This window comes from Equus quagga, chromosome 2 (assembly GCF_021613505.1).
Source record: "Equus quagga isolate Etosha38 chromosome 2, UCLA_HA_Equagga_1.0, whole genome shotgun sequence".
Lineage (NCBI taxonomy): Eukaryota > Metazoa > Chordata > Mammalia > Perissodactyla > Equidae > Equus > Equus quagga.
The window spans coordinates 153,737,945-153,761,902 of record NC_060268.1 but is presented as its reverse complement, the minus strand read 5'-3'; the positions used below and the strand labels follow the sequence as shown (position 1 = coordinate 153,761,902).

Below are 23,958 nucleotides of genomic sequence, written 5' to 3'. Positions count from 1 at the left end.
GCGACCCCTCCAAGAACAGGGAGAAGGGCACTGCTGCGCCTGCCTACCCGGGTCAGATTGTCCTGGGCTGCTTTGGCTACAGATCCTTCAGTAACATTTATAACTTTTGCTTTCAGATGTTCAGGATGTTCCTGTTCCTGCTGCTGCTGTGGTTTATGCCCCCCACTGAGGGGTCCCAGCGAGCTGAACCCATGTTCACGGCAGTCACCAACTCTGTTCTACCCCCTGACTATGACAGCAACCCCACCCAGCTCAACTACGGGGTGGCAGTTACTGATGTGGACCATGACGGGGACTTTGAGATTGTCGTGGCAGGGTGAGTGCCTCCCCCTCTGAGTTTACAGCTGTATTAGTCAGCTTTTGCTGTGATAAGGCTGAGTAACAAATAATTCCAAAACCCAGTAGCTTGCAACAACATGCATTTTCACTCACAGGTCTTGGCTGGGCTCAGCTGGGGTCCTGGAATGCTACGTCCACACCTTTAGCAATTGCAGTGAAGTGGGATGGAGGGTAAATCTGAAGGAAGGTGTTTGATCCACAGGCTTTCCAGGGAGAAAATCTGAATGCTCTGCATCAAGGCACTCTCTGCATATTTGAGCCTCCTTGGTTATGCAGGCATTACTTCCTTACCAGTGGGACTCTAGAATCTCTGTGTAGGAGGGGCTTAGGTGACAATTATGATAGAAGGGGATGCTCAAAGCTGCCTTCGCATGGCATTTTACATAAGACTGAGAAAGCATTAATTGTCCGTTTCAAAGAAGGGAGGAACATGAGAATTAAGCTAAACGTCCTCTAAACAATGCCCTGGTGCCACTGCTCCCTTCTCTCCTGAGAAGCAACATCGTGTAGGAAGAAAAGCAAGATTTGGAGTCCAAATAATTTGAGTTCATGCCCTAGATCTACAATTTCCTAGTCACAGGATCTTGAGTCAGTCCCTTACTCGCTGAGATTCAGATATATCATCTGTAAAAATGGGGCTAGGTGTAATGCCTTCTTGTCCTGAAGCCTCAGTAGGCTATTGCACATGACAGTGCATTGTAAATTCTGCCGATCACCGTTGGTAATTATTATTCATGGGGCACTAGTGTGTGCCAAGCACTGTGCTAAGCCTTTCACATGCACTGTCTTATTTAATCCTCCTGACCACACTCTGAAGTAAGTATTCTGTCATCCCCACTTAGAGAAAAGGGAGTTAGGGTTCAGAGATGGTAAGCGACTTGCTCTCTGTTAAGTAAATAGTACATGGATGGGTCAGGATTTGAACCCCAAGGTTCCCTAACTCTAGAGCTGCTAAACTACATTGTACAAAGTTTCATTATCACTTCAAAAATCAGTCAATCAATAAGAACACTATAGGGGCCTGTCAGCCTTGTTCGGGAAGGCCTGAGGTTTTACAGCAGCACTGAACAGGCAGGTAACATTATTTGCAGCAGTTGCATGTAACAGTCAAAAGCATTGACCTTGGATTTGAAAGACCTAGTTTTAATTCTGACCATACCACCCAATAGTTGTGAACCTTGTGCAAGTTACTCAGCTCTGCAGCCCCACTTTCCTCATCTGGAAAATGGGCAGATTGAAATCCAGCCCCTCCGACCTCACAGGTATCAGTGGTGATGACGTATAGAAAAGATACTTTGTAAAGTGCATTTCTTCTTTCTTGTGTTAATTTCTTCTACCCCGTGAAGAGCGGAAGGTACTAGATTCCAGACCTGGGAGTCCAGACTAGCACGCCATCCCATAGAACCTTTTGTGATGAAGTAGATGTTCTATGTTGGTGCTGTCCAATATGGTGTCCACTGGCCGCATGTGGCTACTGAGCAACTGAAATATGGCTACTGTGACCAAGGAACTGAATTTTTAATTTCATTTCATTTTAATTATATAGCTACACTAAAATTAAACAGTACAGTTCTGGGATTTTTGAAGAAAAAACTAAAGAGCAGAGTATAATAGAAAAAGGAAAAACAGAAATGGTTGTACAGTTGCCTGAGGTGACCCGTGCAAGGCAAGGGCCGAGCAGCCTGTCTGTGCTCGGTTCTGAGAGTGTCCAGTCGCTGTGAAGCAGAGAGCGGCCCTCCTGGGCCAATCCTGCCTCCCAGAGCCATGTGCCACTCTGCCAGAGTCTCTGGTTAGAGGACTTGGATGCGTTTCTGAGATGTTCTGGTTGGCCCTGCCTCCTGCTAGGTGACACCAGCCTCCCCCTGGTAGACCCTGGGAGCTGACAGAGGACAGAGAACAGCAGGGGGACCATTCTTCCCTCCTCCTGGGCCCCCCACAGGTTAGTACTGTGAGCATGCTCTCCCTCACCTTGGACCATGGGCCTCATGCGCAGGTCTCCATCCCACCTATCCTTTCATGAGGATGGGATTGCTACTGCATCTCCTGAGCATGAAGCTTCTTTCTTTCCAAGCGCCGGGCGTTCATTTCATCTTCCTTTTCAATGAAGTCTCTTTGTCTTTCTCGTCCAAGGGACTCAAGAAATTTGTTTTTCATCCTCTATGGTAGAGAAGCTAGAGCATCATTTGCAGTCAGCTGCGAGTAGATGTCTAAACCTCGTCCAGCTTGCTGCTTACTGTGGTCCTGCAGCACTTTGGAGTCGTCCTCTGTCCCCTAGTCACAAGAACCAAAACATCCTAGGTCTTGATCCTGAATCAGCCAGAGATCAGGGAAAGGCCTTTCTCTCTTCTCCCGGGGAAGGGCTGAGTCAGGCAGCCCCGGTCTGAGAAAGCTTGAGCTACCAGATGTTCTTCTGAAAGATGATGGTGCTCACCCCCAGCAAAGAAGAGTTACATGGAGGACAGGATGGCGAAAATGGGCAGCCTCCCAGCTCCAGGTCGGGGCTTCTTTGTGGCTGTTATGAAGCATCAGGAGTTCTCAGAGCATCAGAAAGACACGTTCTAATTTAAGGACCAAAATACATTCCAAAGGCAAATGTAACTTTTTATTATCTTCAGCTTAGGATGATTTGTCACTGTCTTCTTCTTTGGGCTGGATAACCAGGGGTTGACCATACAGACGTATTTAAATCAGGACCTTGGGAGGTCATTCAGTCCATCATTCAGTCCATCCCTTGCCTTTCAATAAGGCCACACCTATAGTTTTTGGAGGCTCCAGTTATTTAGAGCCTTCCAAGGGAATGTGTGCAATCTTTTTGTAATCCAGCTCAATTACTTATGTCAAGAATCCATGTGACTAATCTGAATCCCTCATATTAGCGTGTAATCAGCGATTTCTTTTAACCTTTGTTTTGCTATTGCCTTTGAAGATATAAACCAACTGGTCACCATCCTTTCAAATAATGACATCTAGGATCACTGCCCTGCCTTTCTTTCCCTGTGGACTCCTCGCCAACATTTCTGACTTTGACTTTTATTCTCTTTCATCCGCCTACACCCTCATTTAACTCTCTTTCCTTCTCTGTTTCATTGTAGACTCTGTTTAAGAATCGTGTAGCAGGAGTTGAAATTTTAAAAAATTGAGTGTGAATGCCTTTACCTGGGGCACCTGCGGTTCTGCTCCGGACAGACCCACTCTCTATTATCTCCTAGACCTTTCCATTAGCTGGCCCCTGGAGGCATTTACATTTTCAACCCCTGGGGTAATGGTCAGCTCTTTGGTTTATAAGGCACCTGGTATTTGAACTTGTCTTGGATTTGTTGACCTTGTCGTGTGTCTGACTCCAGCCCTGTTGCTTTGAGTATTTACTCTTTGAATAGGTTTGTTTTGTTTTGCTTTTTTGGTATCCTCGTTCTGGGTATTGATGGCATTGATTTTGAGCATGTTACGGGTGAGTTTGTTTTGTGTTTCAGATGCTCGAGTTAATTGTGATGGAAGGCGTGCGCGTGCATCTGACTCGGGGAGGAGCGGAAAATGCCTGCCCTTTGTTCTGCAGGGATGGGGGAGGGAAGGGGCCGGCTGTGCTCCTCCGCCACAGCTGGACGAGTGCCTCCGCATGTGGAGGGCCTATCTGTTAAACGGCAGGTGCGTGATTGCGGTCCGCGGACAGCCTCCTCCCTGCGGGGTGAGGGGAGGGTTTGATCACCCCCAGAGACGGCCGCGCACGCACAGACCGTGCAGGATCTGCAGGGCTGGTTCCCCGGGTAAATAAAAAGCCCAGTGGCTTCCCCTTTTCTCACTGGAACTAAACACCCAATCTACAGTCTCACGCAGTCTGGAAAGGAATTCCTGTTGGTGTCAATCGTGCACAATTCCTTTAGAGCAGCCTTTGTTTCCTGGGATATCCCCAGAGGTCTGAGATAACCCCCTTTCCCTGTCAGTTTCCAACAGAAGTTTTGCTCAAATGGAAAGATTGTAGCGGTTGTAAAGTTTCAGTCACGATTTAGATCAGTTTTTCTCTACAAAGAGCGTTCATTTGATAAAACTTTAACGCTTTCTTCACACTTGGAAGGGTTTCATTTAAAGGGATGCTACATATGGGAAAGCAGTGTTTCATTTTTTCTTAATTTTGCAACTATGTCAGAAAACTTTTTTAATTTACTAAAGTTAACTGAATTATTTAAAAGGCAAACTGTATTCAATTACCAGATTAATCATAATCATATAGGAGATATTTTTGCCATTGTAAATAATAAGAACAATGATAAAGAATGAGATATTTATCTATGATTTAACCAAAGCAGCAATTATACATTTTACTATAAGTATATATAAATACATGCAGCGTATCTAGATGTATATAGTATGTGTAGATATAGTAGATAGATGTAGTATTCATATAAATATATTTAGATATATGTATATATAAACATGTTTATGTACATATATACACACACCCACTTTTAACAAAATAGGAAAAATACTTTTGAACTTTCAGTCCTGACTGTTGCTTTGTAAAAATATATTTTAATAGATTTGATCATCAGTTTTCACAAGTTAAAATATTAGATTATTTCATTCAGTTTCTCTTTCCTTTTTAATTTAAAATATATTTTACATTTTGAGAACACAAATACGTTTTATGGCAAAAAGAAATTCACACAATATAGATAAAAGTAAAAATCCATCTTTACCAACCCCCCCCAACTCCAAGCCCATCCCAGTCCCTTCCCAGAATAACGATTATTTTCAGTTTGGTGTTTATACTTCTAGAAAGTTCTATGTTATAAATATATTTTCAAAGTATATAATTTTTGGAGGAATCAAACTGATACATATTGTCCCAAAACTTGCTTTCTTTCACTGTCTAATATATTCATTGTTCGAACATATAGATCAAGCTTGTTTTTTAAGTTGCTGAGGGTGGATGTACCACATTCATTTTGCCAACCCTCAAGTGACTTTTAAGCTGTCTCTGATCTGTGACCTTTGCAAACAATGTGGTACTACACATCCTTACACACATATGCAAATATTTCTCTGGGATAGATACTAAGAAGTGGAAATGCTGGGAATTATATGTACATTTTAAATCTTAGTAGATGTTGCCAAATTGTTTCCAATCTCAATCTTATTCTATTTAGTTATAGCCTAGAATTAAAAGGTGAATTTTGGGATTATTGAGTTCAGCTGTTCCAGCACCTACTGTGTGTACAGCCACATAGGCTCCAGTGTCCGAACTGTATCCGTTTAGATGTAGTAGTTCCAAGAAGGAGAAAAAGGCCTGTTCTCCTTCTGCAAAAAAAGCTGCGGCCATTAACAACTGGATGGAGGAACTTCAATACTTTGTGATTCAAACTGCTAAAAGGACTTCCTCTAAAGCTGCCTCTGCAAAAACACATTTCTTAAATGGGTCACCCTTAACCCTGAGATCCATTGTCGTCGGTATCATGGAAGAATGATTGCGGGGCGCCAGCTCTTCTGCTATGGTTAAGCATGGACTGCCCCTGATTTTGAATACTAATAAGACATGAACTGGAGCAGGAGCCAGGTCTTTTAAACCCATTCTTAAAACTTTTCTAAAGAGGTTACTCAGCAGTGCGTGGCAGGTTTTCCAGAGATGTCTCGTGGCTGCACCCAAACCTCCTTCTCCCTGGACCTGGGCAGCCTTAAGCACTGGGCAGAGATTCCACCCCCACCCCAAGTCACAGAGTCTCCTGACAGCTCAAAAGTCTGAGGCCCCCACATAGCTTCCCTAGCCACACACACACCCAGAGCGAGGTGTCAGGAGGTGTGGTGGGCAGAATAATGGCCTTCCAAAGATGCCTGTGTGCTAATCCCTGGAACCAATGAATATGTTGTTTTACATGGCAGAAGGGACTTTGCAGATGGGATTGAAAGGACCTGGAGATGGGAAGATTATCCTGGATTATCCAAGTGGGCCCAATGTTTCACAGGACCCTTAAAAGTGGAAAAAAGTCAGGGGCTGGCCCTGTGGCCGAGTGGTTAAGTTCGCACGCTCCGCTGCAGGCGGCCCAGTGTTTCGTTAGTTTGAATCCTGGGTGCGGACATGGCACTGCTCATCAGACCACGCTGAGGCAGCGTCCCACATGCCACAACTAGAAGAACCCACAACGAAGAATACACAACTATGTACCGGGGGGCTTTGGGGAGATAAAGGAAAAAATAAAATCTTTAAAAAAAAAAAAAAAGTGGAAAAAAGGCAGAAGCGGAAGTCATAGTGATGCCATGTGAGAGGGACTCAACCCACCATTCCTGGCTTTGAAGATGAAGGGGTGGGCTGCGAGCCCAGGAATGTGGGTGACCTCTAGAATCTGGAAAAGGTACAGAAATAGATTTACCCGTAGTGCTTCTAGAAGGGAATGCAGCCCTGCCAACACCTTGATTTCAGCACAGCAAGACCAACGTTGGACTTCTGATATACAGAACTGTAAGATAATCAGTTTGTATTGTTTTTTATGCCACTAAGTTTGTGGTAATTAGGAAACTAATACAGTAGGTAAAAGGTCAGGTGCTTGGTGTCATTTTTCAGAGAGCCAATGACCATTACCTCAGAGAATTTTAATAGTATTATTCTAATAACTTCACAGCAATAAAAGAAATATACCACTCACAAGTGTATTATTTAAAAGAAATATATCACCAACAAAAGTATTATGTGGAATCAGCGATAGTCCCTTATCTTAGGAACATGTGCAGTTTTGGAAAGAACCCCCAAAGCATCCTTTGTTCCTTGGTGACCATCCACATTAATTCACCCTGCAGCTCACTGTCACCTGGTGCCATCGGTGGTTGGAGGTGGGGAGAGGGATTTGGAGCTTTTAAAGATCTCACTGTCCTTGATGTGACAAACACACCCAAATTAGGTGAGGTCATAAGTGACCAGCACCCTCAGAGAGAGACAAGCATTCCAGGAAGTCAGTGCAGGTGGAGAGCACTTCGGATGGGGAATCACGAAGGCCTGGGATGGGGCATCTGGATGACCTCAGAAGGACAGGTAGCACAGAGTCTGTTTAACAAGGGGACAAAGGCCTCTCCAGGTTGAAGGCAGCTTTAGGCTTATTGGGATGTTGTTTGTTTGTTTTAAATTCATTTTTTTTTAAAAAGCATTTTAACAAAAAACTGATTCTCACAAAGTAGTGAAGAGTATTTATAAAAAACCATTCCAAAATAGTAATATAATTAAGGCACTAAAATTGCCTCTGCTGAAAACGGCAAAGCTGCTTTTAGGAGTCTGAATTTTTCATCCATTCAGAAAGTGGATGTGTGCCCTGTCTCCAGTCACTCGCCTTTTAGTCTCTCTTCTCGCCATTTTTTTAAGTGGTGAGCTGGCCGGAAGGCCTGCCATGTCCCCTGGGCCCACTCTGGTCTCCCGTAGGTGCAGACACACAGCAGGCTGGAGCCGAGGCCAACCCTCCCCACCCTGGCAGCCGTTCAGCACACAGGCCTTCTCCCTCCTTCCTCCTCCCTCCGCCTCCCTCCCCAAGCACACCCCACCCCTCTCTTTGAAACACCCGCCATTTCACTCCCAGAACCACTTCTGCTCTGGGGGGCCCATCCAACCCCTGCCTCCCTCTCTTGCATTTTTCCTCACGCACCCCCCCCCCCCCACCCCCGCCCCAGTCCTCCTGATCTGGTGAGTCATTTTCTTTCAAGAATGCTGTGCTTATGACTTAATTTTCCCTCCGAGGAAGCGGTTACTTTTGAGATGCGGGCATCTAGAAAAATACACAAGAATGTGAATAAACATCCCCACTGCAGATCTTTACCATGCTCTCCCCTTGTTTATCTTCACCTGTTTGCAGACTAAAGTTCTGAAGGGATGGGGGGCAGAAGCAACATATGTCTGAAATTTTACTCACATCATCTCATTTTAAACCACCACAGCCGTCTATATGATATGCAATATTTAATTCAGTCTGTCACACATTTTTTTCACATTTTAACATCACTAAAATTGGGCTGTGACCCCAATTTGCAGCTTGCATTTAATTGGCAGTTTTTTGTTTCCTAGAGATATGTAAAATAATGGTGAATCTTATCACCGATGACTCCTTAGATTTGATGAGAGTGCTGTAGATGGTGTTGTCCCCATTTTGCAGATGAGGAAACTGAGGCCCAGAGATCTGCTGAGGGTCATAGAGATGGCGAAAGGCAGAACTATTATTCTATATATGTCCATTAAATTAAGCCTGTTAATTGTGTTATTCAAATCATAATCTTTATTAATATTTTCCTGCCTATTAATAACTGAGGGGCTTGTTTTGAAATATCCTACTGTGGTAGCCCATTCTTTCTGTGATTCTATCAAGTGTTGTTGAGGCTCCTTTACTAGGTGCAGTTTTAGAATTCTTATATTCTCCTGGTGAATGGAGCCATTATCATTAGAAGTGCCCCTGTCTATCCCTAATTATGCTTTTGGTCTGATGGTATTAGAGCTATTCCATCTTTCAAAGGTATCTGGTATATCTTTTTCCGTACTTTTACTTTGAACTTTCCAAAGTCTTTATGTTTTACATGTGTTTCTTGTCTGCAGCATATACACAGCTTAAGTTTTTTTCAACTATTTGACCACGTCTGTCCTTTTACTGATGAGTTTAGCCCACTTCCATTTAATGGGAACATTGATATGTTTGAACTTGTCTCTGTTTTTTTTTTTTTTAATTTCCATGTTTTCAATGCTTTTTTTTTCCTTTCTTGCTTTAAAAAAGAATTGAGAGCCAGCCCTGATGGCCTAGTGGTTAAATTTTGGTGCGCTCTGCTTTGGCAACCTGGGTTTGGTTCCTGGCCCTGGAGCCACACCACTCGTCTGTCAGTAGCCATGCTGTCTCAGCAGCTCACATGGAGGAACGAGAAGGACTTTCAACTAGAATATACAACTATGTACTGGGGCTTTGGGGAGGGAAAAAAAAGAGAGAGAGAGAGGAAGATTGGCAAGAGATGTTAGCTCAGAGTGAATCTTTCCCAGCAAAAAAACAAAGGCAGGAACAATACTTTTTTTAAAAAATTGATTGACTGGTTTTTATTGGGGGTGTGGGGGAAATTCTTATTTTATAAATCCCGTTGTTTTTTTTTCTCTACTCATTTAGGACTCATTCCCTCTACTTCTGTTCTTCAGTGGTTTCCTTTGAAATTTTATGATACATTTTTAACTTGATTAACTCCAAAATTATCTTAATCCCTTTCTATAATAACACAAAGACTTTAGTACACCTTAATTCTGAATATCTCTTCCTGGCATACATATAGTATTTTAATTTTCCCTTAGTAAACCCTACCAGTTACTATTGTTATTATCTAAAGACAGTGTTCTTTATTCTCATCCATTTCTACCATTTTTATTTGCTCAGCTTTCCTTCTTGTATCTCAGAAAGACCTTCTGGGACGGGATTATTTTGTTTCTCCCTGTTAGATGTTCCTTTACTGAATGCCAGATGCTGGTAAACTCTCTCAGTTTTTGTTTAATCTAAAAATATACTTATGATAGCTCCATTCTTGAAAGAGAATTTTCCTGTATTCAAAATTTTAGGTTGACGGTTATTATTCCACCGTCATCTGCTGTCATTTCTTGCTGAGATGCCTGTTATTAGTAATATCACTTCTTTGTAGTTGATCTGTCTCTTGTCTCTCTTTTTCGTCTTTTGGATTTTGTAGTTTCACTACTATGTGTATAGATAGGGATCTCTTTTTTTGAAAAACCCAGCTTGAACTTCTTGAATCAGAAGATTCATGCCTCTCATCAGTTCTGAATAGTTCTCAGCCAGCATATTTTTAAAAGTCTGTCCATTCTCTACTCTCTCCTTCTAGGACTTCACTCAGATAGGTCAGGTTTTCTCATTCTAGCCTCCAAATCTCTTAATCTTTCTTATACTATTTTACCTCCTGTCTCTCTGTGATGCTGCATTCTAATAAATCTCCAGGTATATCTTCCAATTCACTAATTTCTTCTTCAGTTGCATCTAACCTGTTGAGTTTTAATTTCAAAAACTGTTTTTCATTTCAAGGCATTTCATGTGGTCCTTTTTCAAACCTCCCTAATCATTTCTGATATTGTCTTCTTGCTTACTTGTTTATTTCATCCTTCATTCCATTAAACATTTTATACAGACATATATTTTGTGTGTTACAGTTCTGATATCTGCAGTCTTTGGAGGCTAAATGTCTTCTCAGGGTTTTTTTCTCCTGCTTATTTGGGATGTCTTGCCTTCTTAATATATTTGCTTGATCTTAAAATGTGTGAGTTCTGTAGGCCTAAATTGGAGATGCTTTTTACCTGGGAGGATTTGTATTCACCTCTGCTGAGGGCCCAAGGGTCCTATTGACCTGGGGACACTCTGTCTCTCTTCAAGGGTCCTGACTTAATTAGGATTCTAGGTTTAGCATCCCCACTGTGCTGCCAGCTCCAGGGTTAGTAATACTCTTAACAGTGCTCTGAGTCCCTCATTCCCATTTGTTTACCACTCACTGCTGCCAGATTTAGTTTCAACTCATTTTTCTCTGGGGTGGTGTGGTTCTTGAAGATTTCTCTTAAGTTTATGAGCCCTGTAATACATTAAAAATATGTTCTGTCTAGGACCTACTTGTTTTGTAGTGGTAGGATCCTTCAGAGGTCTACCATATGGGTGGAAACAGAAGTCTGGAGCTGTCAATAGATTTAGGGTCTCCAAAGCTTATTTTTCTATTATCAAGAAGACATGGGAGGGTATATGCAGCTAAAGAAAGTGGTATTTAAGAGGTTCTCTCCCTTAGCCATTCAGAGATGCTTGAACTCAGTTCTTGCAAAATATGAAGAGCTCTACAGCATGAGAGGCTTGGGCATGAGATGGAGAGGGAGAGGGATGTGTGTGTATGGGGAGAGAAGCATATGCAGTAAGCCACGCAGTGGCACTCAAGTAGTCAAGCCAGATCCTTGGACTGTGCCTCTCTGGAAGAGATCAAAATCCATTTCCAGCATAGATTATACCATATAAGGATTATACCATATAAGGATACTGGTGTTTGGCTATGCCAACCAAGGAAATGTGTGACTGTGCACATCAAAAAGGATCCCTTGCCCCTCAGCAGTTGTCTTTCCATGTTGTTTATAGAATGGTTACAGCCAAATGAGGTCATGGACAACTACCCAGTATCCTTTGACATGCCCTAGTGTTGTAGTCACTGTGTATGCTGGCCGTCTGTGGGCAGTGAAAAAATGAGCAAGTTGATGAGGATTCTCCCTGGCTGAAAGCTATCCTGGAGAGCAGCATTGCACTGGCAGTCTCATCACATAGAATAGGGTAGCAGAACTTTCTCTCTGCACCTCCATAGCACCTTCATTCCTTCTTAACGGGAAGAACACTCCCCCTCCTTTGGACAGCTGTTCTAATCACAAGGCCCTGTGGGGCTGCCAGTGAGAGTCCCTCTTTGGCCTGTAGGGATTAGACTGGAGTTCCCTATGACCTAAGACTCTACGATCAGTGTCTTTATCTGAGATTCTCCATCCTGAATGTAAGAAGGAAAACTCTCCCTTTGCTCTTGGGCTGCAAAACTACCATAGGTATATCCATGTCCCCTGTCCCACGGAGGACCCTGAGAAGATGAAGGTGACACAGAGAAGAAGAGGAGAGAATTCTGGGGGCATCAAGGCCATGGTTCCTGTCCCTGAGGCTCCTGGACCTATGAGACTCCTGCACCTCTCCTTCAGTTCTGGGAGCACCTTGCATACCTGCAATAAATCCTTCAATCCAACTTTTTTTCTAGAGCTACTTTTCTCATCTAATGCCGAAACTAATGACTTGTAAATTTAGGCGAGAGCAGCCCCTTTGCAGGGCACAGCAACCACTCTATCTGGTGCTGTGTTGCAGACCGGAGCATAACTGTCCCTAGCCCCAAAGGAGATCCTGTGGCTCTCTAGTCACAGATAAGATTCTTAAGAATATATATAAGAGCAATTGATGATCTCTGATCACTGTTAACCTGTGTTTCTAAAGGAGTATTTGCTAGCTGGATCAGACTGAAAAGGAAACTCAAACCAAAGAAATATCACAATGTTATTTAATTAAACAGTAAACATTGTATGTACACACTTTGATCAAGAATTCTTTTAAAAATTTCCCCTCTCACATTAGAGTGCAGATTGCTAAAGGCAGGACCTTTTTCTTTTTCATCTGTGCACTACACTGCCTAGCACATAGTCGGTGTTTGATGAATGAATGAAATAAAATTGGCAGGGGTCTTATGGATGGATGGAGGGTCTCAGGTAAGGGGGTTAATGAAAATAATAAACATTAGCTATAGTCAGAAGTGATGGATTCAAGGACCTTAGCCTTGAGAGCAACATCAATCAATTCAGTAAACAAATCCTACATGTCTGCCTGCCATGTACATAGCTGTGTGCTCAATGCTTTGGCAGATACAAGATACAAGAAAAAAGGAAGTCCCTTCCTTCAAGCCATCTTAGTCGTAAGAGAGATAAGGCATATATGGAAATAACAGAACAGAATGTGATATGAGCTATAGAAGAAACACTTTCCATGTTCAGCACACTTATAAGGTTCGTCTCTCCTGTGAATAGTCCAGTTTTCCCAGTTTCTTATAAACACTGCATTTCATCTGAAGTTGTGGTAATAAGGTTTTTCTCCCCCTGTATGGAACTTTATGTGACAGGTTTGATCTTCTCTTACTTATTACAGCCGAGGGCCCTGTGTTCATTTCCTTTTCATTAAACCACAATAATTGTTTGTTGACCAAGTAGTCTAAGGAACTGACAGCATCATTGAGCCTCCACTCCTGGTTCTTCCTAGTTCCTGTCCAACACCTCAGAGAAGCAGTGACATTCTCCACAATACACCGATAACCAGTTGTAAAAATGCCACCCTTGTGTTATTTGAACACATACTTTTCCGTCAGTAATCTGTTGTCCATATGCTTCCTTCCAAGCTAAAGCAAAGTATGGGAGAAGAAGGAGGCAGAAGGAAGCTAGCCATTTTCCCAAACCCCCCCCCCCCCAAACAAGATGGGCAGTGATTCTGATTGCTCTACTATCTTTTAAAGTTGCTTCCCTATTCTGGGAAGCTGCGGCTACACCAAGCTATAGCTGGGGCTGCACTCTCCCATCTCCCTTCGGCCATTGCTCTATCTGGCTGGCCTGAAAAGGCCTTGGTTAAGCCATTTCAGCACCTGATTCCTGGACAGCACCAGAGCCCTGAACCAGGCCCGGAGGCTGGACCCTGCCCTTCCCTCACTGTATTCCCCACTTGCAAACCGTTTCGCTTCCACAAATTAGGAAGACTTTGAAAAGCATGGCAAGTCTCATTATAAAAGTTTCCTTTTCAGACAATTCATTAATGTCACAAGGCAAGAGCTAGTGAAATAACAGACATCTCAAAGTTTCCAAGGACGTATCTAAAATCTAAGTCAATCTTTTGAACATGTCTAACATTTCATGGGGAAATAAATCTTTAATTTAAAAACTAGGAAGTAAGAAGTAGACAGGTTCGTTCTTGGTTCAAAAAGCTAGAGAGCTAAAGAAATTTTCAAGGGACACTGGTAACTTTCTGATGCGTATCAGATAATAATACTTCCTAGATTGTGGTGAAGACGAGTGAGATAAGGCATGCAAATTGCTTATGACAGCACCTGGCACATACTAAATGCTCAATTGTTAGTATGTTGAGGGTGATTATGTTTATTTTATGCCTAATATAAAGTAGCAGTTTATCTGGACCAACCCTCATCTTAGAAACCTCAGTGTCTCTATCACTTTTTCCATTAATGGGATAACATGACACTGTGAAACATTTTTGTTTCTTGACAAGAACTATACATCCTTTGTTGTTAATTTTTAACACAGTCATTTGAACATTTTTATCCTGTGTTGTCTGCAGACATGCAATCCTAAAATAAGTTGTCTTGTGTTTTACTTAGTTTTCTATAAATCAATGTCCCACCTAGGAAAAAGTTTATTTACCCCTATTACATTAGTCAGCTCTTACTCATTCATTCTACAATTTTTCTTTTTAAGCTCCCATGTACCAGGCACCTTGCTGAGCCCTGGAAGTTAGTAGTGAATGAAAGCATCTCCTGGCTTCACTGAGCTCAGAGAGAATCAATATGCCTGATGAATTAAAGAAATTCGTACTTTGGGAAAGAATTTCAACTTCCTCCAACCAAATCTTTTATCAGAATTCATAATTTGTAACCAGAATCATTTCTCATTCCTACTGTCTATTCTTGCTAAAAGATGCTAATAAGAAATGGAATGATACAACAAATGGGGAGAGAAAAGAGAAGGACATGACTGGGGCAATCCATGAATTAATCAGCCCCTGAATAATCAAGAGGTGATATATAAAATGTAAGTATCATAGTTCATGCCTTCTTAAATAATTGAACATATTAAAGGAGGGACAAAAAGACCACATTTCAGAAGAAATTAGTAGCCTTAAGGCAGAGGGTGAACAAAAAAGAGCTCTATGGTAGCATTTCTAAGCCTTTTCTATATTGTAATAAACCAAGCTGGTAGCAGTAAGAGGGATTGTTATATAGATTCTCCCATATATTTTAAAGCAGCAGATGCCAACCTAGAGGTCACAGAGTTATTACAAGGCGTCTGAGAATCCATCTGTGCATGGGCGTTTTATCAATAGACACTAAAGCACAGCTACTATTATATGGAGATTTTTTTTTAACATTAAAAAGGTCTCTTCGTACTTGAAAAGAGTTGAAAACCATGGTCTTAAAATATGTGGTCATGTACTGTCAAAAAAACTAGGGTTAGGGGCTGGCCCCATGGCCGAGTGGTTAAGTTCGTGCGCTCCGCTGCAGGCGGCCCAGTGTTTCGTTGGTTTGAATCCTGGGTGCGGACATTGGCACTGCTCATCAAGCCACACTGAGGCGGCATCCCATGTGCCACAACTAGAAGGACCCACAAGGAAGAATATACAACTATGTACTGGAGGGCTTTGGGGAGAAAAAGGAAAAAAAAAAAAACTAGGGTTAAAAGGAGCCAGAGAAGGGTCGTTGAAAGGAGAAAAGAGAGTGACAGACTTCAGACAATAAATGGAGAACAGAAGAGTGAGAGAAGAAGAAAGAGAAGAGAGGGAGGAAATGCACACGAGATATAGAAGGGAAATTATGGAGTCATGCAAACCTGTGTTAAAACTCCACCTTCTCTTCCTAGCTGTGGTACTGTAGAACAAATTACCTAACCTCTCTGAGTTTCAGTTTCCTCATCTATAAAGTACAGACCGTAAGAACTAATAGCTTACTTCATAGCACTCTGGTAGTGGTTCAACAAAATAATGACGCAAAATACTTGGTCCGGTGTCTGACACACGGAAAATTTTCAAATGTTAGCTACCACCACCACCACCACCATCCTCATTTCCTACTGTTCTACTTTACATCTACCCGTGAGATCTTTCAGAGTTTTACCTGTCAGCAAACACCTGAGTGCTAATTTCTGGTCCATTCCCATCTTTAATAAACTAGGTTAGTCAGAACTCTTGATTGCAGTAGACAGTAACCCTTGCTAACTTATCCTCCCCCCACTCAAAAAAAAAGGATCTAGTGGAGGCACATTGGGGTAACTCACATAACTCAAAGAAAATCTGATCAACTGAGCCTCGAGAAAGCAGGCCCGGGGCAGCAGGGGACACCAGGACTCACATGAGCCAGAGTCCAAACATGGCTGGGATCACTCTCCCTGACTTTCTGCCTCTCCTCCCTGCCTCTGTCTCTTGGTCTGACAGCCTAATGCTTTCAGAGCATCTTTCTCCATGAGTCTGGAAACAAAACCACCAGCAGCTCCCAGGCATCTGTCTTCCCAGCCTGACTACCAGAGAGAACGTTCCAGTTGCAAGAAAAGGATTCTGAGTGGCCACACACCCACCTCTATGGTTCAAGGAAACCATCTAGTTGGGAGAGGGAAGCGTTGATTCTCTAAATGTAAGAGGTTCTGTTCCTAGATCCAAGAGGGCAGTGTGCTGAGCAGACAGACAACTGTGATCCAGTCATTTGCTCAGCAAGCATTCATTTAACACCTACTGTGTCCCAGACCAGTATTCCAAACTAGAGACACAGAGGTGGCCAAGACATTTAGTCCCCGTTCTCATGGAGCTGATTTTCTAATGGGAGGGGCAGCCATAAACGAAGAGACAGGAAATTTGAATTTGTTGAGAAACAAGGCACACACACACACATGCATGTACACACACACACACACACGTATGCCCAAATACACACACAAATTCATCTTGGGAAAATCTTGTACAGCCTTGTGCTGGCATACTTTGTCACCACCCCCAGAAGCCTCAGGCACAGACCGCTTCCCCTTTCCAGGTTGCTCTGGAATCCCTCAGTTAAATCATCCACTTCAGCACCGATTTATCTTCCCTTCTAACCCTCAATTTTACTCCTTTTGAAACCTATTGAGATCCAGTGATGCAAAAAAGACACCAGCTAGATTTCCAAGAAAATTTGCATGCTCAGAATTATGAACTAAAGGTAGGGAGGTCTGGAGAAATGTTCCAGATGCACTCCAGTCGGGGAAAAAGAACAAAAGAGAAGAGAGGCGAGTAAGATCAGTGTCGTGGAGTTCTTGGAGTGTGTCATGCATGAGAACTGTGGCTTGGAACCGAGTTAACCAGGGCCTCTCACAGGGGGCCAAGGGGCTATGGGGCCCCAACCTCACTCTCACAAATGTGAGATTCACGTATTTGTATTGGATGTGTTGGGTATTTGTGTGTGTTCCAAACTTTTTTTTTCTAATGTGAATATTTTTTAAATTATGTGAATGATTTTGGGAACCCTGTTTTAGCATTTCACTATTTGTAATGTACTAAGAGTCTCAACAACTGGAAGTGACCCAGTCCTCTCTCAAATTTTGGGAGGCTCTGGCATTACCATTTAATGAGTGCCTACTGTGTACCAAACTCTGTGCTTTCTCTTTGATGGAGGTGCTATTGTTTCCTGTTCATAAAGGAGGAAAGCGAGACCCAGAGGGCTGGTCTCTCTTGAAGGTCATGAAGGTCATGAAGAAGCAGAGCCAGGAGGAGATTGTGGCCTCTTTGGCTCCAAAACCCAAACTTTCTTCCCGGCCACGGTTCCTGAGCCGGACCAGTCTGGAATGAAGTTGTTTTCATTTTGTAGCAAAATTATCTAAATAAGGATGATGTAATTTTTTTCATAAAGCTAAAAATATCCCATCTAAAGGACTGAAGTTTTTAGTTCTAAGATTGTATCATTCTTGCTTTTTTGGGTATTAAAAAATATTCCTATGGTTATCATATTGCAGATGGTAGTTGGTCTTTTTTATTGTCCTCATTTGGCAAAATAAAATATTGGCAATGCTGTGTGAGTGCTCCAAAGTTTGTGTTTTGAAAATCTACTGTGCCATGAAGTCTCAAAGTCTGGAAAGCAATGTTCTACATAATGTTGGCATCTCTAAAAGGAAGAGTGGCCCTTCATTGAGTGTCTGCCACATGCAGGCACTGGGTTGGATGGTTTTTGTATATTATCTCTGACCAGACCACTAAAGGGAGGTCTTGCCCTGGTTTTACAGATTAGGAAGCTGAGGCTTAGAGAGGTGAGGGTCCTTGCCAAGGGTCTTGGGCTCCAGTCCTACACCTTCACTCTCTCGTGTATGGTGGCAGGCTGCCAAGTCTCCCCATCCTCTGTGCATCTCGCCCAAGCATCTTTCCTCCCACTCCTGGGCCTCATCTGAGACACTAGTGTTCCCAGCTGAGGTTACAGCCTCATCTTCCCTTCACACTTTCTGTCTCCCAGAGCCCACCCCTTTCTCCATACACTGAAGCTTTGATAGATTTCAGAGCCTCCATAAACAGCATTTTAGAGGGCTGAGGCCAGCTTTTGAAACTCTCTTCTGGAGTTCTGGCTTGGAAGAACTTCCTGGAGAGACTAAACAGGGAGGTAGTGAGCTGCGTGCTTCTGTCCCTTGTTGGCCAGGAACATTGAGGTCAAATGGGTTCCCCAGAGCTCTTGGCAGTTCACAGGAAGATCTCTTACTTCAGTGCAGGGCAGGCTGGGATGGTGGGCCAGCTACTGCCCAGGGGGCTTCAGGGCCTGGCTTGCATGTTCATAATGTTCATAGTGGTCTTGGTGCATGCATGTGGGCTTCCCTCTGTGTGCAGGGGTTGGAGGGTGGTTTTCCCCAGCACAGGCTGGTTTTCTTGGGAGCATGTACCTTCAGTCTGCACAGGGGACCTTGGCACTTTGCAGAGGCAAATGCACCTTTGGGTTGAACAAAGGCTATTCTCACTCGTTCCCCAGCTCATCCACAGTCACAGTCTTATAGTGTGGCTTCATGTGACTGCCTGATGTAGCTGTGGCAGGCATACACGCAGACAGGAAGGGCGCCTGCTCTCTTCATTAGGAAGAGGAGGAGAACTGAGCTTGTTCCCTAGACTCATGAGTTCTCTGTGGGAGAGGGATAGGGTTTGGCTCTGCCTGGAGAAGATGGACCAGTCCATGGATGTATGTATATTTTAGGCGATATTAGATAAAGAGAAAAAGCTTCCATCAGCTTATGGAGCTGGTTAATGAGGCTGGTGTAATTTACAAAGTGAGAAAAATGTTGACAAATAGAGCAAAGCTTAATATTACACATAGCGTTATGCAGAAGTAGTAATAATAATAGTAGGACTTTGCTGTGGTCCATATTTGTCATTTTTTGTTGCCTAGTATTGACTCTCTCTTCCTAAGAATACCCTTCCTTCCTCATGGGAAATTGTTTCTCCTCTTTGGTGGGCATTTTTGGGGAAACGGTAATCAAGGGATACTGCACTCACTTGACAAAAGCCAAAAGGATCCCTGGAGGTTCTTCCATCAGATGCCAAGGGGAAGAGCCAAGAGGTGGGCACAAGCCCTAAGCACATCCAATTGGAATCTCCCCCGACACTCATTTTTGGGCAGAGCAAAGCAAGGATGGAAGAAATGTTTGGAATTAAGTCATTTTCACTGTGGCATCTGAGCTAGGCTGTCAGAGGGTTCTGGCTCCTCCTGGAGCTGTCCGAGCCTAGTCTTCCTGCCTCCCCTTGAACCAGTGAGCTCCCCCGTAGCCTGCCAAATCAATTTCCTTTTCACATACATTAGACATAGTCAGTTTCTGTTATTTATAACCAAGGAACCCCAGCAAGCATCACCCACCCAAGTTAGTGCTGTCTTCTTCTCGTTGGCCTGCTAGAAGGTCATACACCTGGTCCAGTAGTGCTGCCATCGCTCACACATTGCTCAGGTGCTGGGCCTCCTCATTTGAAATGGCCTTGGGGAGCTGTTTCCATGCCACACAAGAACGCGTGACTTTATAACTGTGCCTCAATTTGGACCCCAAACAACATTACCAGCTCCATCAGCTGGTTATTCACTGGACTTGGCTACAAATGCCAAAAAGCCTTTTGACTGTTTCCAAAAATAAAATCCAGCCTCACAGGATGAGGATCTGCTACCATTGTGTTTATTCCAAATAATGTGGCATCGATTTGAAGAAAATTCTCCAGGGAGCTCCCAAAGTATCTGGAACAATGGCAGCAGCCTTGGGATAAGTATCTGGCATCTCTGGATGACTGCTCAGAAGGGGGAGAGACACTACTCATTTGGATGAATAGAGTCTGGTGTGTTTATTAAATAGCTCATCTCATTATCTAGATGTCACATTCCATAGTAGAGACATGTTTCTAAGCCTAAAAATTAGACTTTGTTTTAAAGACCCTTTGGAAAATCCCCTACATACAGCCTGAGAACAATCCAGCCAAACCCACATCCCAGACGTAGCCAGGTAGGGATTTCCGCCTTCACACTGGAAGCAGATGAAGTTTAACAGGCAGTAGCTATTGTCTGTTATTCTTAAGTGGGATGCATGTCCTCCTCCCAAGGATGGGCTGCAAACCTAAAACAAGAGGAAAATTAACATCCATCAGCAAATCCTGCTTTGGAGCCTCTTGTGTAGGTGTCATGCTTTCTTGCTTTTCAAGTTTCTCTTAGATTGAGAAGCTTGCCTTTAAGTTTCCAAAATAAGAATGTGTGTGTGTGTGTGTTGTGTACACGTATGTTTGAATGACATTATGACACCCCAAATTGAAACATTAGAGTGGGCGGAATACACCCTCCCCATCCCACCCTCATCTCATCTCGGTGTGACCCCCGCTGTGTCCACACTCAGTCAAACAAGAGAAATGGATAAATCCACTGTCATCCACCCCCATGCCATTGCCAGGGCCAGGGTCCTAGACCAGCCTGACAACTGAAGAATCCCGCTTTCAGGCAGCGGCGCAGGAGAAATGTGGTCTTTTTTAATAGAGAAAAAAAGGAAGAGTGAAGCTTTCAGAATTGACTTCTGTCTCTTGGTGTCTTACAATTTCCATCTCTTTGTGATCAAAAGATCACAGCCCAACAAGGGGAGGGAGAGAAGAATCTCTACTTTTGGCAGGCTCCAAGACAGTCTTGGATTATTTATTTGTTCTGTAACTCATTTCTGTCAAACATTCTTTTTCTATCTCTTGTCATAAAATATTGAAATGCTAGTTTCTCACTGGATGTCTTGGCTTTAACTATCTGTCCGACCTTGGACAAATTATTTAACCTCTCCAAACCTGTTTTCCTGAGGGTAAGCTCAGTGCCTGACACAACATAGTGCTCAGTAAGTCTTTGTGGGTGAGTGAATGATTTCTGAGGTCCTTCCAGTTACAATGTTTGGTGGCTTTCCTGATAATTGAGGGGAATCTAGCGATGGGCTTCCTCTCATCGTGGACATCACCATTGCCTCTTAGCATGTTTCATATTCATTTAGCGTTTATTCTCAAAAGCGTTGTTCTGCCATTCTCCTGAGCATGCTCACTACCATCCTAGGCATATAAATTTCACCTTGGGAGTCTAGAATTGAAGGTCCACCTGATTTACCCAGTAGAATGGCTATTGACCACCATTGCTCAATGCTCCTGGCTTTTACTTGTCAAAAGTCGTGTGCTCATTTACTCTGTGCATTGGAAAACTTTTCATAGACAACAGCTCACCCACTTCCTTCAACTCGTAGTTGTCTGCTAGGTCATCCACAACTGATAGGTGAGACCATAAACTTTGCTCAAATGTTGAGTCGCTCTTTGCATTCCTAGTTCTCAGTTGGCCAGCACCTGAACTTGCACAATTGAGGTGCTTCTGGGGTTAATATTGTTCTTTTGTGAAGCTGATTTACAAAGTGTGTCCCCTAGAGACTCACCCCTAATCTGCATTGTCAGTGGGGACCGCTACAGATTGATGGTGGGGAATTATGATTGTCTACGTGTTGTGCTTTCATCCAATTTTCTGATGTGTTTTGGTAATGATGTTGACAGTTGTGTGAAGATCTGTTACTGAAATTAAAGCAGCAGCAGCATTTTTGAGCTTGATGATTAGATTTGATTAGATCAGAGTGGGTTTTACTTCTCCCTCAGAGCCAGCAGAGATTTACTGTCCACCAACTGATTTAACTTCATGCTGGAAGCTGGTTAGTGACATAAGTTACCATCAGAAAAAGAAATGTCAGGAGCATTGGAACGAAAACCCAACCTTGTTTGACTTTTGTGATGACCTTGAAGGGGCTGCAAACGTGCACATTATCAAAGATTTCTGCTGGTGGAGCATCATAGAGAAAATAAATGTTGCCACGTTTTGGTGGACATTTGTATTGATGAGCATCTTCCAACAGTAGCTATCATTTGAGTGAGTCAATGAAATCAGATAAGGTAAAAAAGAATAGGATTATGGTTTCTGGATTTTTCTTGCCACTGGCAAGAGGTGAAAAGAACCATTTCTGAGTCTGAGTCTACATGACTTAAAATCACAGTAAGATGCTAGGATAAAGCTCATGAGTGGTCTTGTGCAAGAATTTCCTGTAAGGTGATATGTATAATTTCACTATGTATATTAATTCTTAAAATAATCATAACAAATAATTCACAGAAGAAGAGATGCAAATAGACAATGGACAGGGAAATAATCTACAACTTCACTAAGAATTTTCAAGACGCCACATAAAGTCAGACTCTAGTTTTCAGTAACGAAATGGCAAAACTCAGTGTTGGCAAAGGTGTGGTAAGGTGTGGATATTTTCATGAACTACCAGTGGGAGTTCAGAAATCTGGAAAGAAATTTGTCAAAAGGTACTAAGAGCCTTAAAAGTATGCAGACTTTTTGACTCTATAATCCTACTTCTGTAACTCTGTCCTAAGGAAGTAACCAGAAATATATGACCAGAAATTTATGAGCAAGGCTATTGTTGCACCTTTTTATGATAGCAAAAAAACAGAAGCAACTTTATTATCCATTAATAACAAAATGGTTAAGTAAATTATGAAACACAAACATGATGAAATACTGTGTGGTCATTAAAAATTCTCTTCAAAGAATATTTAAGGACATGAGGGAAATATTCGTGATAGCATAACTACAGGAAAGAGGCCTAATAGAAAACTTGATGCACCATGGTCCCAACTTTGTAAAATGTTTAAATATGCCCCCTAAAAGACTAGAAGGAAATATACTGGAGTATTAACAGTTATTCTAAGTGGTGGATTTAGAAGTGATTTTAATTTTATGCTTTTCTGTATTTTTCCAATTTTTGTAAAATTTGCACAAAGTACCTTTTTTCATAATCAGGAAAAACTTTTAATGATCGTAATCACAGAATCCATAGGGTCATCCAAGAATTTTTTTCAGCATTTCAGATCCTCCAGATGAGAACAGGGAGAGCAATTATGTGTTTCTCTTTATCTAATTTGGAAAATTTTAGCAGAAATTCCATGGGCCCGGATGCCTTGTTTTTTTTCAGCCACTTGATGATTTTCTGCACCTTGTCAAGAATCAGAGGGATTCTGCAGATTCTTTTGTCTGATGTTGCAGGATAGAGTTGAAAATGTGTTCCTCAATAATTGTCTTAACTGAGAAGGTCTCTGGAATGCTCTTTCCAGAGCTCGGTGACAGCTTCATTCTTATTTAGCAACTCTCCATCCAGGAGCAACACGGGGGCCAGCGGCTACTCGGGGGGCAGGTGTGTGTGTGTGTGTGTGTGTGTGTGTGTGTCTGGCACTGAAGTCTACATGTGTTACAAAATGCTAGAGGAATGCTAGAAGCTTTCATGGGGTCATTTTTCCATCCCTTCTCTGTGTCAGACTTCTTTGAGGCTCTCCAGGTTTCTAGATGCCTCGTTTTCTCTCCAGGTTGGTGTCCGTGTGCTGGAAATTTAGAGCCTTCTTCCTCCTAGCCACGGCTGAGGAGCTTGGACTCCAGGATCTAAGGTGTGTTCCTACTCCAACCTGATTTGTTTTTATGACAGTGGGAGTCAGTCACTCCCTCTATCCCCTCCTCATTCTTAAGAAGCCAATTGGCATGTTTTGTGGAAGTGAATCCCAAGACTTCCTCACAGACACTACTGATGGTGGATTAAGTCCCACCCCTCAGTCAGCAAGAATGGAGCTCGGAGTGTAGAATATAGTATTGGAGGTTCCGGAGGCTTAGAAGCGGATGGTAAACATGGTCTCTGATTTAAAGGGGAGGCAGGACCCAAACATTTGCCCACAACTGAAATGGAAGCAAGTGCCTTGCTAGGTACAGCTGCCCCAAACCCTCCTT

General features: G+C 42.8%; 1 protein-coding gene across 2 annotated transcripts in view; it reads left to right on the top strand.

The window, feature by feature from the left end:
* CRTAC1 (cartilage acidic protein 1) overlaps nucleotides 1-23,958 on the top strand; it is a 135,632-nt gene that overhangs the window by 17,883 nt on the left and 93,791 nt on the right. For both annotated transcript variants that reach the window (XM_046653618.1, XM_046653617.1), the window contains exon 2: nucleotides 117-316. In XM_046653618.1, the coding sequence (XP_046509574.1) occupies nucleotides 117-316 (200 nt within the window). The remainder of the gene's footprint in view (nucleotides 1-116; nucleotides 317-23,958) is intronic.